The 23,308-nt window shown below is 38.2% G+C and overlaps 1 protein-coding gene across 10 annotated transcripts in view; it reads left to right on the top strand.

Annotated features, from left to right (window-relative positions):
* The window catches only part of VPS13B (vacuolar protein sorting 13 homolog B), a 735,231-nt gene that overhangs the window by 621,231 nt on the left and 90,692 nt on the right, over nt 1-23,308 (top strand). For all 10 annotated transcript variants that reach the window (XM_021090606.1, XM_021090607.1, XM_021090603.1 and 7 more), the window contains 4 exons: nt 971-1,167; nt 10,968-11,149; nt 12,395-12,744; nt 18,062-18,223. In XM_021090606.1, coding sequence (XP_020946265.1) covers nt 971-1,167; nt 10,968-11,149; nt 12,395-12,744; nt 18,062-18,223 — 891 coding nt within the window. The remainder of the gene's footprint in view (nt 1-970; nt 1,168-10,967; nt 11,150-12,394; nt 12,745-18,061; nt 18,224-23,308) is intronic.

The following is a 23,308-nucleotide window of genomic DNA, read 5'->3' as shown; positions in this document are numbered from 1 at the left end:
GTGCTCTGCTAGCGCAAGTATTCCTAGGTCTGCAATCAAATATTACTTGCTTTATCTTGGTTTGGATTTTTTACCTTTTGATTTTATCAATTGTGAGAGGTTTTGTTTTGTTTTGTTTTACAATCCATGAGTTTCATACCATACATAGAAAAAACTATCCTATTATAATAAAAATATTCTTTCTTTATTTTATGCTTTCAGTTTTGGCCTTTAATATTTTGATCCTTTTGGAATTGACCTTCATGTAGGAATGATATATGGACCCACCTTGGTTTTACCAATTGGATAACCAGCTCTTATAATCTCATCTCCCATCTTTCCCCTACTTGTTTGAAATGGTACCTCCATTACATACTAAAATTTATCCGTATTTACATTTATTAATTTTTTCTTCTATCCTTCTAATCTATTTGTATGTTACTATTCCAACCTTATCTTTTAATTAGTATAGCTCTATAATATACTTAACATCTGGTTGAACTTGTTCCCCAATTTTTCTCTTTTTTTTAAAGAGTTTCTTGGCTGTTTTCACTTATTATTCTTGAATGAGTCTTTTATAAAGTAGGTAGGAGTTCTCACTATGGCACAACTGGATCAGTGGCATCTCTGCAGCGCCAGGACACGGGTTCAATCCCTGGTCCAGTACATTGGGTTAAAGGATCTGGCACTGCCACAGCTGCGGCATAGGTCGCAGCTGTGACTCAGATCTGATCCCTGGCCCCAAGAACTCCATATGCTGCAGGCTGGCCAAAAAAGATTGAGAGAGAGAGAGAGAGGGAGGGAGGGAGGAGGGAAATAGGATGAATGTAACTATGAGAGGAAATCCTAAACTACTGTCCTTTACAACCATATCTACTTTTGAAAGTCTTATTAATGTTATAACTTTTATGAAGATTCAATTTGCATGTCAACAAATAAATAAGCAGAGTTTCTGTTTGCAACTTCTAAAATCGTCTTTCTTTTGATATAGATTCCTTGCAGTCTGGAATACTGGGATGAACTCCAGAAAGTTTTCGTTGCATTTCGAGAATTTAGTCTGTCTGAAAGCAAAGTTTGCGAACTGCAGTTGCCAGATATCAATCTTGTGAATGACCAGAAGAAACTGGTATCCTCAGATCTTTGGAGAATTGTCTTGAACAGCAGCCAAAATGGAGCTGATGACCAGAGGTAACTCAGTGAACAAAGTGAAAAATAGTGGTTTCATACTAGGAAACAATTGTCAAGTCATCTTAAATAGTGACTCCTTCACAAGGTTGTATCTCAGTTTTCTAGCATCTGCATCTGTCTGATCTACAGATGAGAACCAGGAAGCAAGATAGAAGCTGATCTTTCAAAGTATTTGTACTAAAATTCCTATGTTTTACAGTGAGCTGTAAATACCTTTTCCTTAAATATAAAAAGAAAAAAGAGCAAAAAACAAACTATAAAAAATTAGTCCAGTTACCCTGAAGCAAAAAATATAGAGGAAGAGAACCATACACACTTCAGTAGACTCTTAATGACACAGTAATCAATACGTGTAATACTAACCCCGCGCATTAAAGAAAGGTTAATCTCCTCTCCTTCTAAAAAGATAACTTTTGAAAATATTTCCTTCTAAGTGGTTTTTGAAAAACTTTAAAAGTTAAAACTCCAGACATTAAGAAAACTAGGCTAACCAAAATTATTTATACTCAGAGAATTTCAGATAGCTGAAGTTCGATCCAGCTCTAGAGTCTGTTAAATTGTAATATATCTCTGGAGCTATAGACCTCAGGTATTCCCAGTCGTGTTCCCAGAACTTCCCATTCCACACCCGCTATGGGATATCTGGTTAGTGGCAAAACAGGGCCAGATTGTGTCCATCTCCAGTGTTTGCCTGCTTGATCCATCCACTAACTTAGAGGAGAGAAAAAAATGCCTTCAGCAGTTTATTCATCAGTGTTGCTTCTAGTTTATGTATCCCTATTACGTCTTTCTGCTCATGCTGTTATAAATGATTTAAAAAAAAAGAAAAGAAACCAAATCACCATCAATGAAATAGTTTCTTGGGTCATATGGTATGTGTACTGTGGGCCTATGTCAGTCTTGCTGTCCATCACTGTCAATGTCCTATCTTCTAATTCTCCTGATGAGTTTGCTTTCGTGTTATCTTGTTGCTTTCCTATGATTCCCCCCTTCCCCCCTCCCAAACAATGTTTTGACACTAACAGAAAAAAAAGGCACCATTCCAACACCCTGCAAATGAACCTTTATTTTTGCCCATTATTGTATGACTGTAAGGTTATAATCATAGCGCACCATTTTGTATCCTGATTCCTGTTTTATAGTATAGATACTTGTGAATGCTTGCTCTTTTCATAATTAATAATAATACACGTTCATTGAAGAAATGAAGAAAATAATACCACCCATAATCATCTCACCCTGAGATAACCTCTGTTCGCACTTTAGTCTATAGCATCACACAGTCTTTTTCATTGATTACTTTGTATGCTTAATAATAATATGTTTTATAGTTTATATTTTCTATTTTTAGGTCATGTGGGCTCTTTAAAGATAATTGCCTTCCTAATATGACCTAGTAGTATACAGCTGGTGAAAATATATTAAAGGAACAGGGTCTTGATTTTACCTGTATGAAATGCAGCAGTGAAATGAACACCTATCCTGTAGGATTTAGAAGATGGATACAAAGATTGCCTGTTTAAGCATAGGTTACCTAGGCAGAAATCAGGAAATCTCAGAAAGCAGAGATAGGGATAATGAAATTTTTTTAATCTGAGTTTTATTATTAGTATCTTGATTCTAATCATGAATGTATGCGTTTTCATCTTTGAAAGAAGCATTTTGGGTAAGGTTCATTCCTCTGAATCTGAAATATTCATAAAAATCACTTTGTGGTAAGCTTAGCACTGCAGAAATGTGAAATCTTTAGGGAATGGAAATTTATGCAGACAGTCAAATTCAGGCAATTTTTCACCAAGCTTTTGACATTGTAATCACAGATCTTTTGTCCTCACCTGGGATTTTTCAACATGCCTAATATTTCAACAATTGATCTTTTTTAAATTGCTTGGCATTAGGCATTTTTCAGGTAGAAATTGATATTAGTGAAATGAAATTTAAGAGTTGGTTTAAAAGTCAACATAATAAAACACTATTAAGACATTTTTCAAGAGGGAAAATAAATTGTCATCTAATTTCTTGAAAGATAACATCAATGCTTTGATAATATGTCAACATTTCATATAGAAATAAAACTGCTGCGGTTAGTCCCAGTATATTCTGTGATGAGAAATCTAAACCTGGACAAAAACCTGAAACTTTTATGATTAGAGATTGTCTTCTCTTAAGTGATATTTACAGTTTGAGAAGGATATGCATCAATGTACATTACTGGAAGAAAGTTTGTAAAAATAAGTCCCATGAAGCTTAATTTTAAAAAACAGAGAAGCAAAAAAAATGAAACAACATAGGGTCCTTAGTGGTAATGTCATCACTGTGTATATGTAAATAGAAGCACTATTTACTAGATAATTTCAGGTTCACACACCTGGGTTTAAGTCCTGGATCCATCACCAACTAGCTATCTGTCCTTGAGAAACTGCCTTCTAAGCTGTGGCCTTGAGGAATGGATAGGAGCTAACTAGTCCAAGAGGTGGCAGGTAGTCTTTGGTACAAAGGACAGGAGACAGTATTTAATTTCTGAAACCCTAGTCGATTTATCCCATTCAAGCGTCTTATCTTCAATTCAATCCTTGTATATTTGTAATAATCATTTTCCACTATTCTTCTTCTAACAGTTTTCTTGATCATATGAAAATGAATGATTGGCAATGGTTATTTGTTTCAAGGTAGCATGGAAGTAGAGTAACTGAAGCTTAGTTTCCACAGTATTATTGACTTTTAGGAGACTTCTTCCATTTGTAGTGCACTGGACTGAAGTAAGAGATGCAGCCTTTAAGCCCTGATGAGGAAGGATATCCATTTCAGCTATTTATTTTTAATCTCATCATGATATATTTGCCTATCTCCATTGCCCATTGCTGACTCCTAAATAAACCCTTTTTATCAGTCAAGTCTGATAAGAAACAGGAAAAGTGGGTGACTGAGGAAAGTTTCATATAGAGAGTATTTACAAAGGCTTGGCAAGGTTAAGGGGTAGTACAGCCCCCTGAGGCTAGAAACCCAGGGGAACCATCTCACTCTTCATCCTGAAAGAGCCAGGTGAGAGACAGTTACCAAAACTAACTCAGAACCTGTTCTTGTAGCTGGTTTTGATGGAGGGACTCAGCAACATGTGGGGATGTGGTTCAGATGGAGCCAGGGAATTACACCCTTCCCCCCACCCCAACCCTGCCACCCTCTCCGCCACATTCTTATCTCCCGTGGCCACCTCCCATTGGCTAAACCAAAAGACAAGCCAGAGCACAAAGCCTCCTGTTGACACAGTTGGGGCGGAGAAGAAGTAGAAAGTGGATCTAAGGAGCAAACAAGATAGCCAGCGAGCACGCTCTGTATTTGGAATTACCCAGTGATGGAACGATGAGAAGTGGAGTGGTGCGCCCAGCTCTCAGGCCCACTCTGCCAGGTTCCTGGAGTTTGGTATCAACCAGATGTCTTATGATGGACCAGAACAAATTTCTACTTTTTTCCTACTTCTTACCCTCACTCCAAATGGCTAGCTCCAGAAGTATGTGACAGTGTAAAGTCACAAGTTACAGACATTGTGTTACCCAGTAGTAACTGTGAAGATCTTGATATGTGTGACTAGCTAACTTCATGCTGAGTTATTTGATGATAATGCTAAATTCTGTTCACCTGTACCAAGTCTTGATGGTTTTGCTCCATGTTGCATGGTCACTTTTTCATGTGAAAACATGTGACAGTAGATTGCCTATAAGGACTTTTTATCCACACCCCCAAGACGCTGGTTCATGGAAGAAGGCATCCTGGAAAAAGAAGTGGTTTTAAAGAGTGCATGTCTCTTTCTTCATGCAATCAAAGTTAAACTCTTGAGTTTTTTGGAGTACAAAAGAAAAAAAAAAAAAAAAGATTTTCTCCCACTCCCTTAAGATCCCATAAAAGAAGTCACTGGCCACTGATACTTAGTGATCTTTGAGGCAGTGGTCCACAGCCTTGTGTGTGTGTGAGGAAGAGATGCTTTTCATTTTCCAAGCCTTCATTCTTATGTATATAGACAGTGGAGTAATCAAAGAAGGAGCCCTGTGATGGTAAAGTCCCCAGATCATTTCCTTTCTCTCCACTGGTTGAAGTTTCTCCTACCAGAAGGTCAACCATTTTTTTTTAAATTGAAGTATACTTAATTTACAATGTTATGTTAGTTTCAGGTGTACTGCAAAGTGACTCAGCTATATATATGTGTGTGTGTGTGTGTGTGTGTATATTCTTTTTCAGATTCTTTTCTATGATAGGTTATTATGAGATATTGAATATAGTTCTTTATATCTGGAATCTAATATATGGCACAAATGAACCTTTCCACAGAAAAGAAAATCATGGACTTGGAGAATAGACTTGCGGTTGCCAAGGGATATGGGGAGGGAGTGGGATGGATTGGGAATTTGGGGTTAATAGATGCAAACTATTGCCTTTGGAATGAATTAGCAATAAAATCCTGCCATGTAGCACTGGGAACTATGTCTAGTCACTTATGATGGAGCATGATAATGTGAGAAAAAAGAATGTATACATGTATGTGTAACTGGATCACCATGCTGCACAGTAGAAAAAAATGTATTGGGGAAATAACAATTTAAAAAATTTAAAAAAGAAGAATACAGTTCCCTGTGCTATACAGTTCTCTGTGTTTATTTTATGTATAGTGGTGTGTATATATAAATCCTGAACTCCTAATCCCCCCTTCTCCGGCTATCCCCTTTGGTAACCATAAGTTTGTTTTCTGTGTCTATTAGTCTGTTTCTATTTTGTACATTAGTTCATTCATATCACTTTTTAAATTTCCACATGTAAGTGATATGATATTTGTCTTCATCTGATTTCACTTCATATGATAATCTCTAGATCCAACCGTGTTGCTGCAAATGGCATTATTTCACTCTTTATGGCTGAGTAGTATTCCATTGTGTATGTATATCATATCTTCTTTATCCATTCATCTGTTGATGGAATTTTTAAAATAAAATATATGAAATATCAATATGAAAAGGGCAAATACATGAGAAAAAGAATGTATGACTGCATCATTTTGCTGTACATCAAAAATTGACAGAATATGGTAAATCAACTATACTTTAATAAAAAAAAATTTTTTTAGACCAGGAAACATCAAAAAAAAAAAAAAACCAGAAAATACTATTTCCATGTATATGAGATACAAGAGTTGTCAAATTTATAGAGACAAAAGTAGGATGGTGGTTGTTAGGGCTGAGGGAGAGGAGAATGAGCGTTATTGTTTAGTGGGTACAGAGTTACAGTTTGGAAAGATTTAAAAAACTCAAGATGAATGGTGTTGATAGTCGTGCAACAGTGCGAATGTACTTATGCCACTGAACTATACACTCTTAAATGGTTAATATAGTAAATTTTACGTTATGTATATTTTACCACAATTTTTTAAATAACAGAGTATCATATTTTCCATAACCCCCCATATTTTATATGTGTAGCACCAGGTGACAACAAAAGTGTATTTCTTTAGGGGGGGTTAGAGTTAAAACATTCAAGAAAAAGACAGTTCCAAGGAGTACAGGGAACAAGGTGTGGCAGGCACACATGTCGCTCCTTGTCTTTCCTCGCCATGCAGTGCTCTCCCGGGATGGACAGTAGGCAGGAGAGTTTAGGTGAACCAGCACTGAGGGACAGTGCCACACTGAGATGAATAACTGTGTGATATTATGAGATCCCTCTTGGGAGCTAAAGGTAATCACCAACCATTGACATCTAAGTAAGTAACCAGTACAGTACCCTGTTTGCCAGTCAGGAAAAGAGGGGCGAGGTTTTTCTTTTATGGAATGATAGACTTTATGCTACCAATTTGTATGTACTACTTCCTTCAATACTCAAAACGTAAGTCCAATTACTGTACTTACTTTACAGATGAGAAAAGTGAGCTTTAGCGAGGTGAACTAACTTGGCTGTGATTACACTGTAAGTGGTACCAGTGCAGGCATTTCCATCCAGGTTCTCTTATCTCTGCTTAATCTTTATGATAGATGATGACACCCTTATTACCACAGAGAGATCCAGAGAAAAGGACAAGGCTCTATCAATCAAGTCAGATCATTCATTGCTGGATACCTGCCGTGTGATGGGGGTGACATCCAGGGGTGAATCTTTAAGGTTATTCCTGGGTCCCTGCAGTACCTGTGGATCAATCAAGATTGAGAATTACTAAAATACTCCTTATAAAGGAACCTATACCTTTCTATGGGTCACCCAAGAGAGTTGATAAGTCCTTTTGGCTAAAGTGAAGGCACGGGTGTGTAAAACTCCTGCCATACTTTCTAGTTTGGGGAATATTTCCACTGTTCTTAAAACCCGAGTTTCCATTAGGAACTTATGGATATTTGACTGACTACTGAATCTTGAGTCCTGTGTATTACAATTTGAGAGGTCTTGATCCTAGGAGCCATTTTTACTTTTCTCTCTGATTATTACACAGCTGATAAATTATGTTTTTCCTTTTGAGATCTGGATCATGTCAAAGTCCGTTGTACTTAATTAAGGAAATGCCATAAATGTAGCTTCCATAAGTGCCCCCAACAGTGTCATTGTCCTCATCTTTATGACTGTTTAGCTCCATTATACTTACATCTTTTTATTTTTATTTATTTATTTATTTGTCTTTTTGCCTTTTCTAAGGCCGCTCCCATGGCATATGGAGGTTCACAGGTTAGGGGTCCAATCGGAGCTGTAGCTGCCAGCCTACGCCAGAGGCACAGCGATGCAGGATCCAAGCCGCGTCTGCAATTACACCACAGCTCAACGGCAATGCCCGGATCCTTAACCCACTGAGCGATGCCAGGGATCGAACCCGCAACGTCGTGGTTCCTAGTCGGATTCATTAACCACTGAGCCACAACAGGAACTCCAGTATTCTTACATCTTTTTAATCCTTATGTAAAAGGTAAACGTATACATGCTACTTGATGTACAATGCTGTGATAATTTCTGGTGCACAACAAAGTGATTCAGTTATACATGTATACACATCCCTACTTTTTCAGATTCTTTTCCCATGTAGGTTATCACAGACTATTGGGTAGAGTTCCCTGTGCTCTATAGCAGGTCTCCATTGGCCATTCATTCCATGTACCACAGTTTGCATACACCAATCCCAAGCCCTTAATCCATCCCAGCCCCTCACCTGTCCCCTTTGGGAACCATAAATTTGTTTTCAAAGTCTGAGAGTCTATTTCTGTTCTATAAATAAGCTCATTTGTATCCTTTTTAAGATTCCACATATAAATGATATCATACTATTATACTTGACTTAATATAATAATCTCTAGGTCCATCTCTATTTCTGAAAATAGCATTTCATTCGTTTTTATGACTGAGTAATATTCCATTGTGTAATGTACCATAACTCCAGTTTTTAAACTCTAAATTTTTAAATATAGATTAGTAACATTTTAGCCAGGATTTCAAGATTGAAAGAGTATTGCTGATAGCTTGAATATGTTAGGAGTTAAACTAAATAGACCTAAAAATATCTTTTTAACCATTGATTTGTACATTTCATTTAGAAAAGTGAAGAATCAATCAGTTTATTATAAATAAAGATTATGGCACATACTTGTGATGTTTTAGCAAACGTTTTCAGTATGTTACAGTATTTGCTACTCTCAAGAGAGAGAAAAGTAAATCTTGGAAAATCTCAAGAGTGTCAAAAATTGCAGTTGGCAAGAAAAATTGTTCAGATAAACACCTCAAATTGTGTACTTACTGTTTTAAAACTGATCTCAGAGAACTCTCACCTGGATTTTTAATAATATTTTGACTAACACTATACCCTATTTTTAACAACTTCTTAAAGTTGTATAAGGAAAGGAGTTCACATGTATAAAACACAAGTGCAACTAATATAGTTTGGTCTTTCTGAATAAATACAAGTTTTAATTTTACCTTGTCAATGAGATCTTTTTCTTTTTTTTTTTTTTTTAGTTGAAGTATAATTGATTTACAATGTTGCGTTAGTTTCTGGTATACAGTAAAGCGATTCAGTTAGACACATTTTTTTCTCTTTTTTTCTGTTATAGGTTATTATAAGATATGGAACATAGTTCCCTATGCTGTACAGTAGGACCTTTTTGTTGATCTATTTTAAGTGAAATCTTTAATTATACCTCTACAGATAGATCCCTAGAAAGCTATTTGGATTAGTAAGTCCACTTTATAGAAGTGCTAAGAATACACTTATCTACATTTTCACACATAACATTTCACCTGGAACATAGTACCGCAGAGTTGTGTTTTCTTTGTATGTAATGGAGTTTTTCTGACAGTGCAGTAAATAGCACCACATAACTATAAACTCCTTGAAGTTACACTCTTAGTGAACTTAGCTTTCATTTTCACCAGCCTTTTCACAACTTCTTTCAAAACTCAGCTGAGGATTCACACTCTTGAAACCACATGATTCACCCTGTGCCATTCTGAGTTCTTCTTATATTTCCCCCTCTGGGCAGCACTTCCGACTTTCCTACTCCTGGGTGGTTGTTCTGTTTTATAATGTTTGTAAACATCTAAATTTTTCTATAACCAGTTAGACTGTGCGTTCTTTGAAAACTAAGGATGTGTTTCTTCAGTTTGCCCTCTCATAGTCTTCCTATGTTGCTCTAAACCACAGAGTTTCTTCTCCAGGCTCCTTGTGGATTTGGAAACCAGGCTACCAGAGGTGTAGAGCCACATTTAGGTTTGGAAAGAAGAGGTTGGAAGATGGTGAGGGGAAATAGTATCTATTCATTGATCAACAATTAGCAGAATGCACTTGGCCCCTCCCAGTCCCCAGCTCTCATGCTTCTAGCAGCATGGAGACGAGGCAGCCAGGCAGTGTGCACAGCTCACCATGTATACCAGCAGTTGCCATTTACAAATTTCTTTCCTCCTACAGATGCCCTTTACTCTTTATCCTAAACAGCTTTTCCCTGTATAAAATAAAATGGTGTTAGGAGGATGGACAACTGAAGAGAGGACCCACAGAGTGTAATTCTCCATAGGACCTTGGATCTTTTAGACACAGTCATAACTTTATTATTATTATTGTTATTATTGCTTTTTAGGGCCACACCATGGCATATGGAAGTTCCCAGGCTAGGGGTTCAATCAGAGCTACAGCTGCCTGCCTACCCCACAGCCACAGCAACGCAGGATTCAGGCCGCACCTGCGACCTACACCATGGCTCATGGCAACGCCACATCCCCGACCCACTGAGTGAGGCCAGGGATTGAACCCACATCCTCGTGAATACTAGTCAGATTCATTTTTGTTATGCCACAGCAGGAACTCCCCATAGTCATAACTTTATGACAGTTCAGTATTCAGTGGGTCTTCAATAAAGAGTAATGACTAACTCACATGAGAATACCGATATGGATGAACTGGAGAAGTAAAACAAAAATTTATGGTGACACTGAAAATACTGGGTTTTTTGAACAGCAGAGTCATACTCGGAATTGTGTTGGTCTTAAACTAATATAAGAACCAGTTGTCCATAAGTTATGTAAAATGTGAATGGAAGACAATTGGGTTGGTGGTCAACACGGCCTGGGGTTTGAGGAATCCTTTGAAGCTTTTCCACCAATAACTCAGAATAGTCAAAAAGAACGTAATTTTTAAAGACAACTTATTTATGGGAGCAAATGCAGAAGAGTCGATGATAACATATTGACTCTAGGATTATGGAAGCTAGCTTTAAAAACTTTTCAGAAAAACATTTCATTTATATAATATTGGGAAATTTAGGTTATTGAGCTTCTTTATTGCTTATTTCCCACAGCTCTGCGAGTGAATCTGGTTCCCAAAGCGCTTGTGATCAACTTGTAACTCCAACAGCCCTGGCTGCCTGTACCAGAGTTGATTCCTGTTTTACCCCATGGTTTGTCCCATCTCTTTGCATTTCCTTCCAGTTTTCTCACCTGGAGTTCCATCTTTGTCATCACCTTGATCAACTAGGCACAGGTACTCTTTACTTTAGCATCAGAATAATATTCAGTTAATACTTGTTGTTTTGTCCTGAGTGTTCTCAGAGCAGCTTTTTTTTTTTTTTAATCCATTTTTACCCAGATAATATATTTTCAGAAAGTAAAAAGGCCTGGAGGGGTTTCTATCCTATGTATTATGGTATCATTGATGTTTCAGTGTTGTGATTGCTAATCACTTCCTTCCAACAAAGCTCCTTCCCTAATGATCACCACCCACATGGTGGTAGAAATTTTTAGAAGCAGCATTCATTTCCCTAACAGTGAGCACCGGCAAAGTTATTCTCAAGGTGACTTTGTGTAACAAATATCCCCCTAATTTTTGAACCATCTTATGGACCTATTGTATAGGTTGCCAGTTTTACTGAAATGCTATGATTTTGTATACTTCTTAGTGAGAATTTTCAAGGAAGTTACAAAAGTTGAAGGTTTTACTCTTAGTCCAGTTATGATCTTTTTGAAAGAAATACATCTGTTTTTGTTCTATATTCTGAGCCATTACATTAATGGCAAATAGTTTCCAAAAGTACTTGATATTACCTTATTTTGAAAGTGCAAATACCTTCTACAAAAGATGGATAAATTCTCCAATGATTTAAAGGACTAGCATTTTTGCAAGTTGCTAAGGTAGAAGATTACATTTTTCCACACACCGCACATGGCCTTTTATAAATTTGCTCATGTTACATGAATAATTATTCCTAAAAGTCTGTACCAGACTTTTTCTACTTAATTCATTTTGATTCTGCTATTAGGTTTTCAACCTACATGTAATGGAAAAAGGGGAAAAAAATCAGATTAAAACTAAACACAGCTGCTGTTAAGCATCTTGCCTTTTCAGCAAAAAATGGAGTTTAACCTGCATTTTCTAACTCTCTTTGGGTCATGTTTTTGGTTTTGAGATTTGGTTGGTAGATACAGAGCACTTCTATAAAACTCTCCTTAGATGTTTACTTCCTCTTCATTTTATTTATTGTCTTTTGTGATCACATTTTTATCTGTGAATATAACCTTTGGAAAGAGTCCTGCCTATTGAACAAAACAGTTTTGTTTACAAATATCAAGTGGTACTTCAAATATTATATTCAAGAAAATGTTTGAATTTCTTAAACAGCAAATATTGCATTCAGTAACCAGGAAGTGAGTGATTTAAATGTCATCTGTTTATTTCCATAGAGGATTGGCTCATCTCAATTGCTGTTTTCCTTGTTTGTTTTCTCAACAGCTCCACCGCAATACCTACAGCCATTTGTTTCCGATAAAAACGTGCCAACTGAACTAGAATATATGATTATTTCCTTCAGAGAACCACACATATATCTGCGACAATGGAACAATAGTTCTGTCTGTCAGGAGATCCAGTTCTCAGCTCACGCTGACTGTAAACTTTTGGAGTGCAGAAACGTTACGATGCAAAGCCTGGTGAAGCCCTTCAGCATCTTTGGACAGGTTGCAGTTTCCAGCAGCGCAGCAGAAAAGCTGATCGACTGCGCCATCGTCATTGACTCTGTATTTGTAAACTTCGGGCAACATGTAGTTCACTCTCTAAACACTGCAGTACAAGCTTGGCAACAGGTATGCTTGCTCCAGAACAGTTTACAGTTTGTGTGTGATCTTTTACTAGGCCCTCTGTTATCACTTCTAATAACCAGTTAAACACAGACGAAAATGTGAGAGAATGAAGAATTTGATGGGCACCATAGTATTGGGGAGCTTCTCTGTTTTGGCAAAGCGATGCATGTTATTCTTAAAACCTTTGTTGGAGACTCTGGGTTCTCTACACATGCATCAGAGATCATGCCCACATTTTTGTGACTAATGTACCACATCTGTGTGGAAAGTAACATATTTCCAGAAATTTTTTCCAAGTATTATGGCTTTAGTTTGCCAAAGCTTTAACCTAGCTATATATCAGATTGTCTCAGCAGCCCCTGCAGAAATGAGGAACCTGTGTGAGCCTTTCTGATAGAAGCACTTCGTCTTTTCAGAGAGAAGAGCAGCCAAAGGAAGTCTGTGAACACAACAGAGGCTTAGTCTTTTCCCCATTACCATTCTGCCACTTTGAGTCACTAAAAAGAACACTCGATAAGAGACTTTTTTCAGCCGCTAAAGACTCTTGATTAATAATGTTTTCACTTCTGTCTTTTGTCAGAAAGTAGCCATGTCAAAACAGAGATAGTGTTTAAGTCTGTTTTGAATGACATATTTAAAATGGGGAACCTGCCCCTGTCCGCTGGCATGAAACAACTTCCACAGAATGTTTGGGTAATAATATGTTCAGTGATTTCATAACGAATCACTTCTGCTTCCTTTACTGATTTTCAGTATAGTATTGTAGTTCCACAAAGCTGGTATTGCCATTTAAACTGAGACATTTCCCCGCATTTTGCATGTTACTTGCATTCGTGCGGACTAACTCCCCAGGAGAAATGGTCCTTCAGTCCGCACTGACCCCACGTGGGGATGGGGCAGTGCAGGGGGAGAGGGGCTTGAGTTTTCTAACTTAAGAATTTTTATGGGAATGAACTCTTTTCTTTATATGCATGAAGACCTATACAAGACAAAGGAATTAATTACCTAACATGGCACTACAATAGCAAAGAGAAAGAAGATAACACATCTGTTTTGTATTTTAAAATTCTTTTTTAAGGGCATTCCATGGTTTTCTTGTTGCAGAGGACATGCGTAAAATAAGAGCTAGTGTGATCTAAATCTTTGCAGCTGGTTCAAATAGCGATGTGAAAAAAACCTCCGTGGCTCCAATTTCTGTTTTTTGTCATATTTTGAACAATGCATTTAATAAAAAACAAACCTAGAAAATATAAAAGAGTCATTGATAGAGCATTTAAACCCGGGATATTTTTGTCTTGGTATCAGGGCCATTATAAGAGGACTCGTGTGTAGCAACTACTGCAAAATGGCCCTCAGAAATATCAGTTTCCTCCCAGGGTAAAACATATTCTCTGAAACACAGCTCTACATAGAAATAAAATGTGGTGCATAAATATTTAAATGTTTTAAACCACATCAGAGTGTGAATGACTGACTGGCTAACACAGTGCCTTGAAGGAATATTCTGCTTTTTTTTTTTTTAAATGGAATTGTATATTTGATTAAGTAGAGCCATATGTCACGTAGCATATTGCTGACAGGTACATTCTATGAATAGTTGGTTCTGATTTATACAGGGATTTGGCAATGTTAACATGAGCCACAAGAGGATATACTTCTGTAATTGTTGCTGTAATTTTCTTGTTTCCTCCCATGTCAAGGGTACTTGCCACCAAGTTTTAATGTGGTAGGCATCTAACCCTGTGTATTCTAAAGTAAATACAAAAATGCACTACTTTGAAATTCTAGGACATTTGACATTGAAATGGGCTTGTGGAGGGGTTATTAAGTTCATTGTTTCTAAGATTTTCTGAATGTGGTTTATCCCCTTCAGAGGGGAAGCTTAGTTTCCCAAGTTTGGATTTTATTGTGTGTATAATGCTCATAGACAGTATAATTATTGTCAGTGAGAAATGTGAATTTAACAAGCAGGATAAGGTATTTGAGTTCTCCACATACTTTTTATCAGGTTTATATCCGAGACAAGTCATTTGTATCCAGTGTGGATGGACCAGACAGTCAAAGCATGAAATAATTTGGCCTTTCACCTTAAGGTCACAAGTTCAAGATTAACAGAAGCCTTCATCAGTGTCTGATTTCTCTGGCTGGGAATTTTTTTTTTTCTCTTTTGTAAATGATTAATGTTTGTGAAACCAGATTAAGGACCCAAAATGCCACTTGTAGTTTGCTTTATATTTCTATGTCGCATTCCTACATTTGGACTAAATAGCTTTGAAAGGAGCTTTTTATTTCAAAATCAAGGTTATGCTCATATGTCTTCTCTTACACTAAAATGATATCTCTCATTCATTGCAAATGCCTGTATAACACTCTATCACACACCTTACATATAAATAAGGCACTTTTTAATTGCAAAAGTATTCTGAGGTTTTGCTTTTATATGATGTCATATAAAACACATACGAATCTTTTTATAATATACTAGAATTTAAACATTCCAAGAAATTCTTAAACTTATTACAGTTATAATGAACTCTGCAGATGAAGGAGCAATAGAGAAACAGTTCCCTGAGGACTTGAAGTATTCTTTAGAAAAATGTAAACAACCCCCTTGTGTTCTTTCATTTACATTTTTTCCTAAAACCCTCATCATTTATTAAAGGTCAGTTTTTAGAGATGAGGAAAGTAATATGGGTTTGTTTTTTTTGTTTTTTTTTTTTCCCTACTCAAGCCCCATCTGGTAACTTAACCTCTGCGTTACCAGTGGATTGATCCCAATTCATTATGAAAAGTGAGTTTCAGTCTCAGGATATCTATCTAAGTGGGAGTTTGGAATCGTATCCCTTTCTTCATGTTTGTATTCTTGGACTTAAAGGAGAGAAAAATGTTTACAAGGAGAGCCGTTTATGTTGATTATATAATGCTCAATGGAAAAATCTCATCAAAACTAATTATATACTGTGACTGTACTTTGATTAAAGGTTTACAAACCTTCAAATATATAAGATAGGATTAGGTAGGATAGATTAGAATAGAAATAGGCAGGACACTCAGAAGTGAAAAATTATTGGAAAAAGTTCTCCAAAATCTTAACAGCTGTTACCTTGAGTATAAAATTAAAGACTTTAAAAAAAAAAAGTCAATACTTTCTGTATTTTCTAATTTTTCTACAGGGAAGGTATATTACATATAATTTTTAAAATTAAATTTACTTGCGTATTTGTGTCACAAGTGTTCATGAGTACTTATCTGTTGGTACTGCACTGAGTACAGGGATAACACTGTAAAATAACAAAGACCCAGTTCCTGCCTTTATGCAGTATAGAGTCTCGTGATGGAGACAACAGTGAGCCGCAATCACGCAACTAATGACTCAGTTCTCAGTAGGGATCAGTGCTGCGGAGGCAACATATCTAGTGCTGTGTGAGCCTAAAACAGGGGGACCAAAAGTGGTCCAGGAGGATCTCAGGAGGCTCCTTGCCCCGAGAGTGTGATCTGAAAACAGGAACCCGAAAGCTGAGTAGAGAGAAGTTAGTTGAGCAAGGAGGAAAAGAGGTCCTAGCAGAAGAAAGGCACTGAGGCAGGAAGGAGTTTGACATGTGGGATGAATTGAAAGGGGGCCAGTGTGGCATGTGTGGAAGAGCTGAAAAGGACTGGTAGAGCTGGGGTCCAGCAGGCAAATGGAGAGTGGTTCAAGATGCAGCAGGGGCCGGATCAGGCAGGGTGCCTGAAACCCGCAGGCAGGCCAGTTTTGAAGTCATAGCTCCTGATTAAAAGCCACAGCAAAGAACAGTATGGTAGACAACAGATAATTATTGGTTATAACCGCCTCAGTCTCACTTAGCCAGAGACTCTTTTTTATGATTAGTGTGGCTGTCAGGCAAGGTTCCACTCCCCGAGAATAGAGCGGTTTGGGGAGAAGAGATAGATGGATGATAGAGTGAGCGCTTAGGAGTCCTCACGGGTATCCAGAAGGAGGAGGTGTTTCTGGATTTATTCACCAGCCGTTGAGCTCTGCCCACCCACTTCGGGGGCCTTCTGGAGGAGTCAGAAGGGATTCTACCTCCCAAGATATCTGTTCTGAACAGGTCTTGGTCCAGGCTGGATTCCAGGTACGTTTATCCATAGACGACTGGTTGGCTTCAGGCCACATAGTCACTGAAATCTCTACGCTCTGGAGTGATACTTCCCTTTTTACTCTCCTTTCCCTCAGTAAAATGGCAAAAGGTGGAGTGTGGCATTGCGACCTTATTTAGAAGCACAGCCAGGAAAGTAGAGGCCAACTGGAGAAGAACAGTAACATATTACCTCCTGTGGTCTACAAAATTCATGAAAATATTTTCTCTTGCATTGTCCAATTAATCATTTATTGAACTATTCTTTTCATTTACCAAATGTTTTTTAAGTCATACCCTAACCAGAGTGATAAAAGACTAAGCACAGAATGCTCTGTCACTTTGCCACTCTTGACACTTTGATACAACAGCAACACAGTTGAGAAGGCATATCAACACAGGAACGTATCACTAATTTGCCGACCTTAGTAGACTAGTAGAAGACATCTGCTGATTGATTATTAGCCTACAGAGACACCAGCGACTGTTTTCCAACTAACATCACCTGTCTTGAAAACTGCAGCTCGGCTCACACAGCAACTCTGAAGTTGATCTGTTTTGTGTGTTCAACCTCTTAACAAAAGAGGGAAAGTAATGGTTTTATTTACCTCTCTCCCTGAGCAGATTTACACACAGACACACACACAGACACACACACAGACACACACACACACACACACACAGACACACACACACACACACACACACACACACACACACACACACCCTCCCCCTAAGGGAACTGGGGATGTAATACCTAAATGATCCTTACTTTCTGTAGGGTACAAACTGTGGCTTTGGTAATTGGTCTTGATTGTCAAGTTTAGAAGGCCGGGAACATGGTAATTCTAGCCTCTGGTACTCTGCTCAAAAAACGTGCGCTACCCAGTACAGCGTTCTTTGTAGCATGTTAATTCATTTTAAGATGTTAAAAGTTTGAGGGATCTCATTGTTCTTTGAGTCTTCTGTGTGTATGATTTATTTTGCAGGAATATAAATCAAAACATATTCTTGGAACATTTAAGATCTCTTTAAGGTATTTTTTTGTGCTGATCCTGGAAGTATAGAATACTTTCTATACCAGAGCTAATGACAACAGCTCTTTTAGTATTTCTGTGTTGTAACAATCGCCACTGGGCAGACAGCTGCCAAACATCTTGCAATTAATCTGATGCACGTTGGCTTTCCTATTCCTTTTCTTTCAGAACAAATGCCCTGAGGTAGAGGAGTTGGTCTTCAGCCATTTTGTGATCTGTAATGACACACAGGAGACACTGCGGTTTGGCCAGGTGGACACTGATGAAAATATTCTGCTGGCCAGTCTCCACAGTCACCAGTACAGCTGGCGCTCTCACAAATCCCCACAGGTATTTGAGAAACGGCCTTACAAACACAGCAATTGTTCAGGTTGGGGGTTCACGTATCGTGCATTTGTGTGCCTGTGTCCAGTTAGTTCCCTTTTGAAGTATAACTCCATCTGACCAAGACCCAGAAAGGTTCAGAGACGGGAGCCCAATGTACCCACGCTCCTCTCGGAGCAGAGGTTCTCCTGTGGAGTGCGGGTGCTGCCGAGGGAGCGTGGTGTGGTGATTGCGAGGTTGAACCCTGGAGCCTGGATGCTGGTTCTGGGTGACCTCACTTTGCTTTCACACTTTGGTTTTCTCATCGGTAGACTAGGGCTAAAATAATACCTATTCAATCGTCAGGACTAAATAGGTTAATATATACAAGGCACCAAAAGAGTGCTTGATATATTGTAACTATGTGATCAGTATTATTATTGTGCATTGTTGATCATTCTTACTGTGTGTCTACTTCGTGCCAGTCATGTCCCAGGCACTAGGAATTCAAAGGCAGAGAAGTCTTAGTCCTCGCCATCCAAGGACAGCTCACGATCTGGGGCACAGGGAGCCCAGTGACAGAATACGCCCAAGGGAGCCCTGAGGAGAAACATACCAAAGGATGTCTGTTTTCCAAGTAGTGTAATTCCACTTTCCTGTCACTTTAGATGGGAGTAATTAGAGGGATGTGCCCTGCAGGGGTAAGTGAGGAAGAATTAAATACAAAGATGTGGTCTTAAATGAGTAAAAGAAATCCTAGGAAGTACTCTCAAGAATAATGTATTTCTAAAACTCTGGAGAATAAGGAAACTACTGTCTGCTTGTGATTAAAAGAAAGTCATTAGATTAGAGAACAAGTTTTCCCATCTGGCCTATAGACGAGCTTTCGTGAATGTTCTACCCTCAGGCTCCCTCTTGCTCGTTTTTTTTTTTCCAGTAGCCACATTCTGATTTCTTACTTGCTTTTTCATCCTATTGCCACACTATTAGTATAAAATTTGTAAAAGTAGATCTAGTGCAATTCTTCTTAAGTCTATTTATTTAATTCTAATTCGGCTAACAGGACATTAAAACATCATAAATTCTTTCTTTTTTTTTTTTTTTTTTTTTTTTTGTCTTTTTTGTTGTTGTTGTTGTTGTTGCTATTTCTTGGGCCGCTCCCGTGGCATATGGAGGTTCCCAGGCTAGGGGTCCAATCGGAGCTGTAGCCACCGGCCTACGCCAGAGCCACAGCAACGCGGGATCCGAGCCGCGTCTGCAACCTACACCACAGCTCACGGCAACGCCGGATCGTTAACCCACTGAGCAAGGGCAGGGACCGAACCCGCAACCTCATGGTTCCTAGTCGGATTCGTTAACCACTGCGCCACGACGGGAACTCCCATAAATTCTTTCTTAATAAAAATTCTAGCAGAAATGTCTCCTATGATATGATATTGCACTTGTATTTTTAGAGCGAACGACGTGCCCTTGGTTTCTAATTGTCCTTTCGATAAATGTCCATGTTGAGTGTTTTTAAGTCATTTGGTGGTTTGCCCCTTGTAACGTAATTAAAGGGTGGTTGGTTGGTTCCTTCTTTTTGTTCAAAATTAAATAGTGTTTTTTTCCTATTAATTGCAAAAATGAGAACACAGACCAAATATTATAAACCAAAACAGAAAAAGACCACCTATAATTCCACCCATTCAGAGACAATCCATGTTAGTGTTTGTCGTTTAGCCTTTTAGACCTTCCGAGGGCTTTTATGATCATGGCATTCCCAGAAATGAACTCGTAGTGACGGGAGAGAAACCTCTGAGAAGGTACAGTGACGTGTGATCATACATGGTCCCTGTGGCCACTTCACCCATTCATACACACAAGCTGCAGGCCTTAGCCCGTAGGAAGCACAGCACAGGAAGCTTAATCTCTTCTGAGTCAGTTTAAGCTGGATAGACTACCATGGACCTCAGTGACCCTCCAGATTCCCTGGACACTGGAGCCAGGATAGGAAGAGTGATTGTAAGAACAGCTGGCTCAGGGCAGTGAAGGAACAGTAGTCTTCAGGTTGTGGATATAGTTTCTGGCCGGAAAGAAGGATGACCACTGCCCCACTACATCTTTTGTATGTATACTCTTCTGCACTTTTGCAAGGTCTTTTTGTACTTACTACTGCTCTTGTTTTCATAATATCCCTGTGTAGTTTGTATTTCTGTTATGCATATTTTATATATGCATAAGGAGACAGACATGTTCAGCTAAGATAGTGGTGCAGTTGGCACTGAATCCCACATCTTTTCATTCTCGATATTGGGTTATTTCCACAACACTGTCAAACTCTCCTAGGTTTTGGCAGCATGATGTGTCTGTTAGGATGGCCAAGCTGTGAGGATTTAAGGGCTGAGAAATCACATGTAAAGCTAGACTACTATGGGATTCTTAGTACAAGTAGGAACGCTTGCAAAGCTTTAAGAACCCAAAACAATTAAATTACCTTGTAATGACATACTGGAAACATGAGACTGGTATCTGTTAACCTTTTCCCTTTTTAATGTGTAACTCCATCTTCTGGATACAGAGTTTAAGAAGAGCTGTAGTCATTATAATCTTCAGGCTGAAACTTAGATCAAATTGGTAAAAAGTGTCTCTTTACTACAGCTATGTATGCTCAAGGAAGTGTGTTTTAGGACCCTCTGAAGCCAGAGATGTCTTAATGGGCCCAGAGGGTCTTCATGGAATTCCTTACATCCACAATTGCAAATTCTGCTGTGTTCTAATGAGAGGTTACATCTGAGGATCAGAGAAACTAGCCACTTCGCTTCAGACTGCACCTGGAGGTAGTCATAGCCTCACAAGTGAGCAAACTGTTCCTTTTTCCAGACTCCAAGTCATATCCTGCACTGCCCAGCAGGCTTGGTTTTAGGAACATTTGTGTCTGCATGTTTATGCTACCTTGGGTGTTAGTCAATTCATAGTCTCAGGGAGGATTTCTAAAGTTCAGAGAACTTAACTCCACTAAACAATGTAGCTTATATTGCAGAGATCAAGAAAGTGGCAATGACACCTGGAAAGGTTTCAAAGAGGTCACCATGTCTTAGAACCACACAGGAGGTTGCTAACAACAGTCAGTCCCAACAGGATGGGAAAAAACATGGACACAACCTATTCCAGAAACCCAAAGCTGAAAAACCTTTTAAAATTGAAAAGTTATAAACTCTCCTTATAGTTTCTAACACATGCTCAGAGGCAGAATCCCTTGAAATGCTGGATATCCCGCAACAGTTGCCTGCCTAAACAAACATAGGAAGAACAAAACGATTTCCTAGGGAATAATTGAACATATTCAGCTGCACGGTCGTATATGCCACCACACAGGGCTCTTAAATATCCCAGTTCTGTAGATTTCAGGTCTGGTTGGACGAGACCAACCAGCAAAGGATTGGTCTTTAGAGAAGTGCTTCACAGTATATGAAGTCAAATCTGGATGTGTGCATTTATGGACTCTTTCCTCGGAAGATGGGCAGTGTTGTACAGCTCAAGAGTCAAGGGAAGCTTTATTTAATTTAGCCAAACTGAATAGAGTGACATTTCCATCGCAGTAGGATTTGTGTGTAGGCTGTTCGAGTTAACTTGCTTTTCTGGTTTAGAGAGAGCACTGTTGGCTAATTAAACTGCTTGAAATAGGAATGACTCTGTCTTGTATGTAAGGAATTACATTTGCTTTTACCCTCAAAACATGCACAGTTTATAGGTTAAGCTTTTTTTTAAAGAATTGCAGAATTCCAGCTACCAGTGAAAATGGGCTCTAGGCAGAACTATAGAAAATAACAAAATGTTGCTCCAAAATGGATATAGTAGGAAGTTTTATAAGTTTGTGAAAACGGCAGATAGTTAAAAATGCAAAATGCATCAAAGTAGGAATCCATTTGGAAGAGCAGCAGAGCATTTGGGAAATTTCATCAGAATAATCAGATTTAGTGAAGAAAACATAAATCTGACACTACTTTCAGGCAGACTTTTTTGTGTAGGGCCAGATAGTAAATATTTTGGGGTTTTAGGGCCTTGGAGCCTATCTCACAGCTATTCAACTCTGCACAAAAGCACCCATAGCAAGTGAGTGTGACTGTGTGCCAATAAAACTATTTATAGACAGTGAAATTTGAATTTCAGTAATTTTCACACATCACGAAATCTTAATCTTCTTGTGACTTTTTTCAACCATCTGAAAATGGTAAAAAACCATTCTTGGCTCACAGGCTATACCAAAATAGGCCAGTACACTAAATTTGGCCCATAAGCCTGCCAGATTTGCCAACCCTGCTTTCAAGTCTCTCAGTTGAAAATTCAGTAGATTAAAGGTTTGATATAAAATTGTTTTTGCTCTGATCTAAATGATAGTCCCATCACTTAAAAACTTGGTAAAATGTCTCAGAAATTATGCCATGACAGGTAATAGATTAAATCTAACACGTATGCAATGACAGGTAATAGATTAAATCTAACACGTATGCAATCAACCTGTGCTTACCACATAACAGTAAAATATTTTTCTTGTGCTTGTTCTCAGCCCATATAGACAAAGTCCTGCAGTTCTTTTTCTGGGTATAAACATATTCAAAAGCAAGATCCAATCATTTTCCCTCTTGTCAAAAGGAAAAGTAATGGATTTTGAGTATCTACCTACCGTGTGGTAATTCGGCCAGTGGTCCATTTTATTAACTAGACTATAATTCTTCTTCACTTACCACTCTTGCCATATCCATTTATATAATGCGTATGTACACCTGTATCTAGAGAATGAGCGCATTTCTTATTGCCACAGTCACAATTTTAAAAATTTAAAAGCAGACTTAGGGAGGCAGGTAAATATTCTGTGTGACAATGCTATTCAAACTGATAAATTTTTCAGGTGTTCGCCTCTGCTATTATATGGCACGTGGCATACATATCAGAGTTTTTTTAGAAAGGCCAAGTGAGAAGACACTCTTACACACTGAAGGTGCAAATGGAATTGATACTTCTTTTTAGAAAACAATGTGATAAGAAGCATCAAAACTATTAAAATGGTCATAACCTTTGACCCAGTAAATCTACTAGTAAGCTACACTCAGGAAACAATCCAAATTAAAAGTT

This window comes from Sus scrofa, chromosome 4, assembly GCF_000003025.6.
Source record: "Sus scrofa isolate TJ Tabasco breed Duroc chromosome 4, Sscrofa11.1, whole genome shotgun sequence".
NCBI lineage: Eukaryota > Metazoa > Chordata > Mammalia > Artiodactyla > Suidae > Sus > Sus scrofa.
The sequence above is the reverse complement of the archived record's forward strand: the minus strand, read 5'-3'. Positions and strand labels throughout refer to the sequence as shown.